This window comes from Poecilia latipinna, unplaced genomic scaffold (assembly GCF_001443285.1).
Source record: "Poecilia latipinna isolate Pla-1442-1.1 unplaced genomic scaffold, P_latipinna-1.0 Scaffold3319, whole genome shotgun sequence".
NCBI lineage: Eukaryota > Metazoa > Chordata > Actinopteri > Cyprinodontiformes > Poeciliidae > Poecilia > Poecilia latipinna.
This window is the reverse complement of record NW_015115935.1, coordinates 29,870-41,143: the sequence shown is the minus strand read 5'-3', so window position 1 is coordinate 41,143 and position 11,274 is coordinate 29,870. Positions and strand designations below refer to the sequence as shown.

Genomic DNA, 11,274 nt, shown 5'->3' with positions numbered 1-11,274 from the left:
CTGGTTTAGAACTTTAATGTATCCCAAACCCTTTTTTATTAATCTACTCCGGGGGAAATGAGAAAAAGCTGGCTGACAAAACGTGCTTAGCATTTAATGAATATGTTGTTGATTGGATTAGATTCAACCCCATTCAATGTTTTTGGGTGAATCTAAAATCGTGTATTTATTGCATTCTTCCTTTTTTCATTTCTTAAGTTGAACTGTACAGGGTACAGGTCACTTAATACTTTGGAAAAGTTTTTAAATGACTTGCAACATTTTTTAACTACTGCTATTCCTTTTTCTTTACATCCACTGTATGCAGTTTCTTTTTAAGCTTAATGAGAAATCCATTGCTTCCTGTCTATGCCTGGGGATGACAGAGATAGGTTTCATTTAGTCACTCTTCACTCCATCCCAAAGCAAATAAAAAACAGAAGATCATTTGAAACATCTGATATAGAAAAATGCAGAGACCACGGCTCATACTTCAGGAAGTGAACTTTATTTAAATAAATAGCCACATAAATAAACAATCTTTCTTAAACAAATATTCTCTCTCCTTCGTCCTTCTGGTCCTCCTCTTCACTTATACACACACGCACACACACACATAAAGACGTGATCATGCTCAGTCAAGTAACAATTTTAAAAAACAAACAGGAAATACTTCTTATTATCTGAAGTTTTTATCCAAAGGATCATCTTATTGATTTGCATCACAATTCTTAGTGTCTGACAGTTTTTTTTTCCTTCCATCATGAGAAACCAACAAATGAAAGAAAATCCTTAACATGAAATAAAGTGCAAATTTTGCTTCTGTTACAACAGCAAACTTAAAACATTTTTTCAGAGGGACCAATGAATGAATGAATGAATGAATGAATGAAAGCATGCATCATCCTTTTTTCAGTCACAATCTGAGACGGAAGGTTCTGATTGAGAGTTTGTTGGAGTAAAAGGCACAAGTGTCGGTGGTGAGTGAGTGCAATCAACCAAAAACTGGAATATCAACACTGCACGTTTCCAGGTCCAGGAGCCTGGAGGAACACTGCTCTCCTATGAGATGTTTCACAGATATGAGACAAAGAACTGAACACACAACAACACACATCGCTTCATCTGAACTAAGGTTGTAGCCACTGAATAAAGTTCAGCTTCCTTCACAAAATGGTATTGCTATATTTAGGTTTATTTTTTTATTTTTTTTTTGTTTCATTTCCTTTTTCTTCTTCTTCTTTTCTAAAAAAGTACAAAAAAGAGAGAACACAACCATGGTCCTGACAGTAACAGCTAGAGATACAAAGAAAAGGTGTAGCTTTCGGATTTGGTGGCCAGCAGGAGTTTCAGATCACATAAAAATGGTTGCTAACCACCCGGCTACATCTTGAGACAGCATTTGAAAATAAAAGGAAAAAGTCAGTAGTGTGTCTGTGACAGATCACCTGTGCTGTTCACTCTTTGGTAAAAACCCCAAATTCTCTTCCTTTCTGTTCACTACGAGCACTCTGCAGGATGAAGCAGCAGTTGTTTGTTTGTTGTTTTAAATGCCTTCCTCTAAATCACTACAGTATCATGTTTATTGGATTGCAAAATAACGAGTACCTTTTCTGGTCGGCCAGCAAGCAAAGCAAGATCAAACACAAATAAAGATAAAAAAAATAAAAATAAAACGAAGGAAAACCTCAGGCAAAACACCTAATTTTTAACCTTGTAATTCCGTCAATCTTCTGTGTGAAATATTGCACTGTTCCCACAGTCTTTGTTCTGTCCAGCTTTCCTCTGATACACTGGGAGTGAAAAACAAGGACACAGAAGTGGAGATGCCTCAGGAGCGTCTGGGTCGCAGGTCAACGTCGCAATAGTGTGAGGGCAAAAGCGTATGGAAGGTAGTTCTGTCCTGAGGGATTTAGGTGAAGTATAATAGAAAAACCCTTGTCAATTTGCTCACTGATGTTGTTCATTATTTTTACATCAAATCAAATTTTTTTTTGTCACTGTTGGTATGAAGTGAACAAATATTGCATATAAGAACAATTTAGTTGAACGTAAACTTTTATTTAGTGTTTCTCTTATTTTCGCTTAGTTTTCTCTCCAAGGCCAATTTGTCACTCACAATATGGCGGATGAGACGACCTGTCATTTCTACAGGGCAGCAACGCGTCTGCTCTTCCATGTCTAACGTGAAAACGTGTTCTCTAGTGTGATTTCACCCTGTTGCCTGAGGAGGTAGTAAAAGCATCTAACATGGAGCCGCCCAGCAAACGAAGACACTGTGGATCTTCACCCCGATGTACCTGTTTGTGCTTGAGCTAAATCAACAAAACCACCTCTTCATTCAGCAGTTTTGGTCGATTACTACATCGCAGTCTTCCTGCAGCTTGAGGTAAAAAGCAGCATTTTGCGCAGCATAAACAATCCCGCATTGGAACAAACAAACAAAAATTCGTCACAGTTTCGATACACAGTCCTTCTTCAGTGAACGCTTTCGAGCTCAGCGCGCTGTGCTGCATGTTCATTGCACTGCTACAGAGAAAAGTCTCCAGAAAGGCGAACAAAGTGGGGAAGAATTTTGGTCTTAATTAACCAAAGAAGAAGTCGAACAAAGAGCAGAGGAGGGAATCTTCTTGTTCACTTAGACAGCATCAGAATTCGAGAGTCAAAATTTTCAGCTGATCTCATTCAAGTGAGTCCGTCGGAGAGCTGGAAGAGAGCCGTTCGCTCTTATTGCTTCTCTGGCTGCTGAATTCACCGCCTCATCCAGAGTTTGGTTATTGCTTAGTCTTTAGCTTATATGGTCTCAAAAAAAAACACACGTAAGTGGACACATGCTCACGTGCCAGTTTGTCGCTTGCATCAACTTTTTGTTTCTTTCGCTCAGTTGTGCTCTGTTGTTTCCTGGGGACAGTCCTCCGTTTTATTTCACCATCACGCAGCTGCCGAGCTGCTGCTGTCCGGCCAGGCCCAGCTCCTGCATGCCGGCGTCGGCGCCGGAGGCAGGGCCCATGCTCCACATGGCCAGCTTGGACTGGACGGGGAAGGGGACCTGCGCGGCAGACTGAGGTTGCTGCAGGACGGCGAAGGGGAGAGGCTGAGACTGGTGGCTGATGTGCAGGCGCGCCTCGAGCAGGTAGGCGGCGGAGGCCACGGGGGACAGGGAGGAGGAGTAGCAGCTGGATGTAGACGAGGAGCAGCCGGAGAAGGAGGAGGTCTCCAGGGTTTGATGCCAGAGGCCTGTCGGAGTCGGCTGCTGAGCAGGAGGAGGGGGAAGGGGCAGGGCGGGCTGGACGGCAGGAGCATCAAAGATGGAGGAAGGGGAGAACGTGGATGTGGGTGGAGGAGAGGGCGACTGCTGCTGGGCCAGGAAGAGCAGGGGGTTCTGGGTAGGTCCGGTCTGAGGGGCCTGGACCTGAGGTTGAGGTTGGTGCTGAATCTGCAGCATCCTGGAAACAGACGCAAAGAATTAGATGCTGTTCTAAAGTCAGGATACAAATCTACCATTAAAATTTCTACTGATCACATTTCCAGACATCACAACTAAGAACAATTTCTTCTCCTTAAATGACAAGAACTTTAATTGACTTTTTGGGATTACTCAAGTATTTCTGGTCTCGTTTATCATGTAAATATTGTGGTAAACTTAAAATAAGACAAAAGTAACTTACAAGTAACTTTGCAGCAAGATATAGGCGCTTGCCTTAAGTCCTTAAGTTCCTTAACACTGATGGAAAAAGTACTAGTACTATGTCAAGCTGAAAAGTTTCTAGTGGGATAGTTTTGTCTTATTTTAAGTGTATTAGAAACTAGACCAGAAATACTTGGCAACATTTTTTTATTTTTTGCAGTGAATTCCTCTGCTGGACATTTTTCCTCTTAGAAACTTCAAGAAAATTAAAGTTTTGAGTCTCACCTCTGTTGGTGCAGCACCTCCTCCAGCATGCTGCGATGCTCAGAGAAGGCCGGGCCGAGGGAGCCTCGGCTGCCGCGGTTGGAGGTGGGCGGGGGAACGGCCTGCCTGGTCAGACCTTTGATCTTATTCAGCCCCAGAAGGCCTTTGGTGCGCGTGTTTTTCCTCAGCTGCTGGCGGAAAGCTTTGAGGCCTACAGGAACACAGAAACCTTAAGGTGACACGGTGCAAACACACGACAGGTCGGGTCGTTCTGGAGGCGGTGGTGTGAGTGCTTACCTTGTGTGAGGGAAGTGTCGGAGGCCCTGCGGCCTTCCTGGAAGCTGACAGCGGGCAGGCTGCTCTGAGTTTGGGGAACCAGGTGGGAGGAGAGAGCCAGAGGAGCTCCGGCAGGAAGCCCCGCTCCACCTTCAGCCCTGGAGGCCAGAAGTGTTGACATCTCCCCCACAGCAGACTGCAGTGTGGGAGCCGGACTGCATGAGGACTTCAGACAGCTGTCTGACGACGCTCCGTCTGAGGGACTCACCACAATGCCTGCAGAGACAGAGCAGAGGAAGTCTTAACATCCTGACCTGGCAGGGTGAAACATGTAGTCATGCTTACAATGAATACTGACATGGAGGGTTGCACTGGTGGAAACGGGCGGAGACCTCGGCCAGAGTGTGTCTGCGGGACGTTGTGGGCGGAAGCAAGGGCCCGAGGCTCTGCGTGGCCTCCTCCTCCTCCAGGTCCCTGGGACGCACCTCCTCGCTGATGCTGGTCTCCAGAAGGCTGTTGGGTGAGATGGAGCGGTTCCAGAGGAGTCTGTTCAGGCTGGCCTCCACCGGGAACACCACCCGCTGAAAAGCAGAAGGAGCAAGGCGGTTGTTGATGCTGAATTTCCAAGTTGTCAAGACTCTCTAAGCTCCAAAAGCAAAATTATTCCAAGAAAAGGTTGTGGGCGGCGACGGGTCGTTTGTTTCTTGAACGCACTTCCGACTTGATTGTTTGAAAAGTATATGTTGTTTATTTCTAGCAAAAACATAGACAAAATATTAGCTAAGTGGTCACAAAATCATTTTTAAAAACTTCCCGTCGCCATGCCAGACATTTGGACAAACAAAAAAACGTCCACACTGTATCTTCTAACTTAAATGAGACTTTTGATTCATGCAACCTAAATATAAATGGCCTCTACCTATGACAGAGAGCTGATGAAGGACGTCAGGTTTTCAATTTACCTGGAATAGTCCACCTTGGTCGCACTCCACCTCGGAGTAAACAGGAGGAGTGTTTTTGGATGGGAGTGAGAAAGGAGTAGCTCTAAAACTCTCACTGGACTCCATGATGACCTAGAGAAAAGACCAACAATAAAAATAAATCAGCTTTTGACTTAAGCTTTAGATGAAAACAGGTCTGAGTTTTGTACATCCTGGTGGAGCGCTGACCTCTGGGCCGGTGGAGTCGGACGTGCTGCGAGGCCTCTGGCTCCAGGTCCCACACTGACGGCTCAGCTGCTGAGCACGATGCTCTCGCACTCGCTCCAGCAGCAGGTAGTAGATGGCGGAAAAGTGATTATAGCTGCTGCTCTGCAGAGACTGAGGGAAAAGGAACAGCAGATTAGTGACGGAAATGAAACACTTCAGTCGACTGGTTGATCTGCAGCATCATGTGGTGCCACTTTTTCCAAGGAGGGACTCGAAGCTCAAGTAATAATAGCAAGAGCGTAAATATATTTACGAGAAGCTTTTTTTCTCACCTCGATTGTCCGCTGGCGATCAATGCCCAGCGTGTTCATGATGCCCAGCACCGGTTCGCTGTAATCGCCCAGGTTGGAGTTGTACTCTGTGAGGGAATGGCTGAGGGTCTGGTGGGCGGCTGATGGGTCGGCCAGCATCCAGCGGTGCTGCTTGATCTGGGCTACGCTGATCCTTTTGGCCGGGTCCACCACTAGCATCTTACGGATCAGATTTTCACAGTCTGTCGAGGGTAAAAATAAAAAATTTGCAATGAGCCCGACTGTTTCTGGGTAGTTCACTTTCAGATTTTGTCAAAAAAAAAAAGGAGGTGTGTACCTTGGGACATGAAGAAGGGAATCCTGAATCGTCCCTCGGTGACTCTCTGTCTGAGAGCGGGAAGGCTGGGAGCATCGAACGGAAGAGAGCCGCAGACCAGAACGTAAAGCACTACGCCGAGGCTCTGTGAGCAGAAAGCAGAAAGGATTAATTTATGCTTTAAACTTCCAGTTAGCTGTTTTGTTTTTATCCATTGCGTGCTTACCCAAATGTCAAGCTGTGGCCCCTCGTACTCTTTCCCCTCAAACACTTCGGGAGCAGCGTAAGGCGGGCTGCCGCACCACGTAGACAGAGGCTCCCCTGCGTTGTAGAAGTTCCCAAATCCAAAGTCTACAAGGCACAAACAAACGCATCTATCAGAGGAACATCCTGAGAAACATGCTCACTGCTTAATATCTGTCCTAGTGAACAGACTCAATCGTTCACGTTCAATCAGCACTGATTTAATGATAGCCGTTTAGAAATCCCAGAGCGGCTGCAGATACTCTTAAACCAATTAACTCTGTCTCGCGCTTTGCTTCCCAGTAAATCTGAGAGCAGCGAGCGGCTTATGTTGCAGACCTACCGGCCAGTTTGATGTTCATGTTGGCATCCAGCAGCAGGTTCTCGGTTTTGAGGTCACGGTGAACGATGTGATGCCGGTGGCAGTAGTCCACGGCCGTGAGGATCTGCCAGAACTTCTTCCGTGCCTCGTCTTCACTCATGCGGCCGTTTGAGGTCAGGTGGTCTGCAGGGGGAGAGGGGAGAAGGAGAACGGACGTTTTAGTGGCTAATCTGAGATGAAGCATGACGTTTAATGACAAATTAAATAGATGACTTTATTACTATTAGCATTGCTAGGATTTTGTTCTTTAGAAAAATTTTAAAAGGCCTAAAAAATTCTAATGTTTTTCATAATTACTTTCCTTTTTTCCATATTTATCCAGAGCTGGGAAATTTTAAAAGCGAATTCCACACTTTTGCATGCTTAATATGAAAGTCAAAGGGTTTCGTGTCAAACTATCCGGATCAGATGAGAACTTACCGAACATCTCTCCATTCTTTGCATACTCTGTGACAATGTACAGCATGTCTTTGGTCTCCATGACCTAGGAGAGAGAAAGGCGAGTTTTAAATGACTGAGTCAAGTGTAAAACTTGTTCCAAGAATTCCTGTGCAGCCGCGAGACGTTTCCTAACCACCAAAACCTCCTTCACATACTTCTCCATAAACTTGTTCCACTCGTTGCAAAAATACCAAAGCCTTTCCATCGCGTTACATAAGCCGACCAATTTCCTGAACGCAGTTTTATCATGTTTTAAACACCAGTTTACACATGTCAACACAAACCCTAACTAAAATTCTTAACATTCACTTGCAGACCAGCTACTCCGACTGGGAGTGTTAGCCAGTGGCTAGTACCAGTTGGCAACAGATGCTAGTGTTTCATTTCACAATTCCCCAGCCTCCTTTTGGCGAAGAAAGTGCAACAGTTTCACACAGGCTTGCTCACACGGGGCCTGTCTTTTGTATTAAAAGCAGCGTACGTGCGGTAAAACTCCCAGTCCTTTCCTGGAGCTCACAGAGGGCCTCCGTTTCCTCTGAGGCCCCCGGGGATGGAGTAGTTTCAGCTGAAAGGTTGCACAACAAAGCAATTTTCCGTCAGATGACAAAGAGCCTGTATGGATAATGCCGCCGGCTGGTTTTCAACTGAATGTCACCAAATTCCACTGAATGGAGGAGCTTTATTTTGTCCAGACTCTTTAGAAAACCAAAGGGGGGGTGAGTGTATACTCAGTCCACCAAGAGGAAAACAGTGTTTATCTGTGAGATAGAGCCATTCTCTGGAGCTCAGTCACCTTGAGGTGATGCTAACGTCATACACCTGCTGCTTTAAAGGCCCCCATTCAGCCATATTTTACATTTGAAAAGCCTCACAGAAAAACCTTCACCTCCATTTTTGCTTACATTACAGGAGATTGGCTAAGTTTACGCTCAGTGCCCCACCATTGGCGTATTTCTGAACCCAAGGGGCTTGGATGAAACGACAAAGAAAGGTCAGCTATTGTTGATGATGCGGGAGGGAAAACGGATCTTGTTCCCATGATGATGGTAGAAGAGAGAAAGCAGCAGCAAAGCAAAAAAATAAAAATAAAAAAACAGCACAGACACAAAGATCATAACACTGCCTTATGCCAGATTCCTTCCTTTGTTCAGGAAGGAGAGGATTATGTGACTAGCATCGTCTCCATCAAGCCAACAGCCAGAGGCTAGGTCACAAAGAGGCTAGAGACAAACACAAGACCCATCGGAGTGATGTAACACCACCCTTTATCATCAGTTACTAGATTCATGACTAATTAACCAAATTAAATAACTTCAGCTGCTCCGAGACAAAGCGCGCAGAACATCAATCGGTTCTTCAGCCCGCTAGAGCCTCAGCGTTCAGACATTAATCATCTTCACATTCCTCACAGGTTGAATCATGTCAATCCATTTACAGAGAGAGCTTAGTGTTTGCTAGTCAAGACTGGGCATTTGAGTTGTGCTAGTCTACAAAGAGAAGAGAAGAAGAAAATAGATTTTGTTTTTTGGGCTACGGGCAGATTTACTTAAAAAAATATGCTGTGAATATTAGTGGGTGTTGTTTCTGTATTTTATGTATCAAAATAAAAAAAAAAACGTTGTTGCATTTCTGCTTAATTATGAACATCATATTCATGTTAGCTGTGAATGTCTAGGTGAATACAGGTAAACCACGGTGTGTTTTACTAGAGCTAGTTATTTTAACTATTCAGTCAGATAAATCCAACTAAGATGCAGCTCGTGCAAAATTAATCCCAACATGTCAGCATCATCGTTTCATCACAGTTTTGAAATGCACAATGATTTTTTTGATTTTCTGCATTTTCTATGGAGGGTGTAAGCAAAAATTATTCTGAGCTGCACATAGAACTGCTGATGAAGAAACGTCAAGGCGAAGAAAATAAGATAATTAGAGAATTACTTTTTAATTCAATTGTAAAAACACACTAAAGAAGTACATTAGATTGCTGTCATTCCGCTAATTATGATTATAGATCAATATTGATTTGATATGTACCTCTGCATATGGGGAGAAGTTTGGAGGGGGGGATTCCCAGAAATAATGTCTTGCTCAGACCTTACAATCCGACGTAAAGTAATCCACAAAGGCAGCAAAATGAAAAGAGAGTGAATAATAATAAAACTGCACTTGTTTTGCTTGTTACCCAGGGGTATTTGTTTGTGTGTTCGTTGCCAGACGTGTGCCAAAGTGCCTGCAAGGTCAGCTGAGATGGTAAAAGCGGATTCTTCTCACTAAGTCTTCAATTTGATTAGGAGTAAAGCAGCGCTTTGTGAGGAGGCTTTCACGTGAGGCGCAGACACATTGCACTTGGCTTTAACAAGTACTAATTGGACTTAATGTTCTGATCCTGCACACTTCCTTCACCAGCACTCACCTGACTGCTCCTAAGCCCACATTTCTTCAGCCAACATATCATTATGTAATAAAAAAAAAAACATGCTACAAATGCATTGTTTCCACAATCGACTGGTGCCCATAAATGTCCTTGCGCAGAGCGAGAGAGATAGTGAGCGAGGTCAAATAGGATTGAACTAATGCTGTTGTGCTGTACTTATGATTTAGAGTACTCTGAGAATCAGCAGCGCACTACCAGCTGGTGAAAACCACTTACATGCCAAATGCCCCTTATTTCCTTCTTACTTATTGCCACTGCTATTTCCTGATGTGTGCAATAATGACGCACAGTGCCTCTGCAGTCCAGCACTGTTAAATGTGCAAAGTTTTCCACACAAACTTAGACAAACTCCCAAACATAGAGAGGGAAACTCAGAAACTGCACGCCTTCCAGTAATCTGCACGCGTACTGTTGCACCCCATGCAAAACCGCAGCAGAGACGAGATAAGATACGACACACACCTGGTAGAGCTTGATGATATGGGGATGGTTCAGCAGCTTCATTATCTGCACCTCTCTGTAAATTTTCTCCAGGTTAGAGGGGCTCAGTCTGGTCTTATCAATGATCTTTATTGCCACCTGGAAAATGAAATGCATGAAAAAGAATTAGCATGCAATAAATAAAATATATATATATAAATTTAAAAAGGCATGCATTTTAAAATAATTATATGTTAAGAGAAAGGCTGCTGACCTGTGTTTTGGTGACTTTGTGCTTGGCCAGTTTTACCACTGCAAAGTTTCCTTTCCCCAGGGTGCGGATGATCTCATAGAAGCCGACCTGAAGTGGCCTCCCCTGCGCAGGGCTGGGCTGAGCAGCCCTGCTGGTGTCTGTCATGATCACCATGGTGCACCAACTGTAGTAGCAATGCTTAGATAAAGGCAGGCTTGTACCTGTAAAAACGAGCAAAAAAAATTACTCATTTAATATACCGTAATCTCTATTAAACCTATACAGACCTAGGAAATCAACGAAAAAGATGTCAAAAATATATTATTATTATTATTATTATTATTATTATTATTATTATTATTATTATTATTCATAATAGATATACATATTTTGTTAAAGAAGTCTGATATTTAATTATAAATCACTCTAATTCCACAAATCAAACACCGAACAATCGTTAATAAACTAAAAGTGACTAAAAAGTAAAATGAGAAATTACCGCACATGACTAAAGTAGCCAAATGATTTATTTACTCATTTTGTGTACTTTTATTGTTTGTTTGTTTCTTGCGACGACGGACTATAAACCAAATATTAAGCCATGAAAAGTGATAAAGTCTTACCTTAGAAAGACATAAAGCGTCTTCTCTCACAGTTCAGACTGCTGTGTGACGAAAAGTGAACCATTCCACCACAGCTCCGAAAAACAAACGCTTCAAAGAAGGAAAAACTGCGGGAACCACGCGCGGTGCAACTTTTCCCTTCAGCTCTCCTCTCTGAGCTCACAGGAAGGCTTTCGGCCCGGGACTGCGCTGCGGTCGGTGTGTGCCTGAAAGCTCCGCCGGAATGCAGAGCTGAGGGCTTCGGCACTCGCAGAGGGAACTCCTCCTCCTCCTCCCTTCCTTCCTTTCCTCCCCCCGCTCGCTCCCCCAGCCACCATAACAAATTGATACCCACCTCATTAACGTCACACCCGCGTCAGAGCTCCGAGCTGGGTGCGAGGCAAGGCCGGACCCGAGCGCGACGCACGGGTTGCTGGGCAACCGCTCGGCTAGGGCGCTCGGTGACGCGAATGCTGATGAAGAGGTTGCTTGGAGATGGGAACGGTGACGTCAGTCGTAAAGATGTGTCACCACGTGATGTTTCCGTCCGCCGGGCTGGCTGCTCACGGGCTCT

General features: G+C 44.3%; 1 protein-coding gene across 1 annotated transcript; it reads right to left on the bottom strand.

Moving 5' to 3' along the window:
- Positions 1–465: 465 nt before the first annotated feature.
- On the bottom strand, positions 466–11,012 carry sik1 (salt-inducible kinase 1). The gene is made up of 14 exons (XM_015023497.1): positions 10,722–11,012; positions 10,120–10,319; positions 9,888–10,004; positions 6,968–7,031; positions 6,509–6,670; positions 6,149–6,273; positions 5,944–6,067; positions 5,628–5,848; positions 5,317–5,466; positions 5,110–5,220; positions 4,506–4,728; positions 4,169–4,423; positions 3,893–4,082; positions 466–3,425 (listed from the first exon to the last, which is right to left on the bottom strand). The coding sequence occupies exons 2-14, from the start codon at positions 10,270–10,272 to the stop codon at positions 2,900–2,902; spliced, it is 2,421 nt and encodes an 806-aa protein (XP_014878983.1). The 5' UTR covers positions 10,273–10,319; positions 10,722–11,012; the 3' UTR covers positions 466–2,899.
- Between the last annotated feature and the right edge of the window lie 262 nt (positions 11,013–11,274).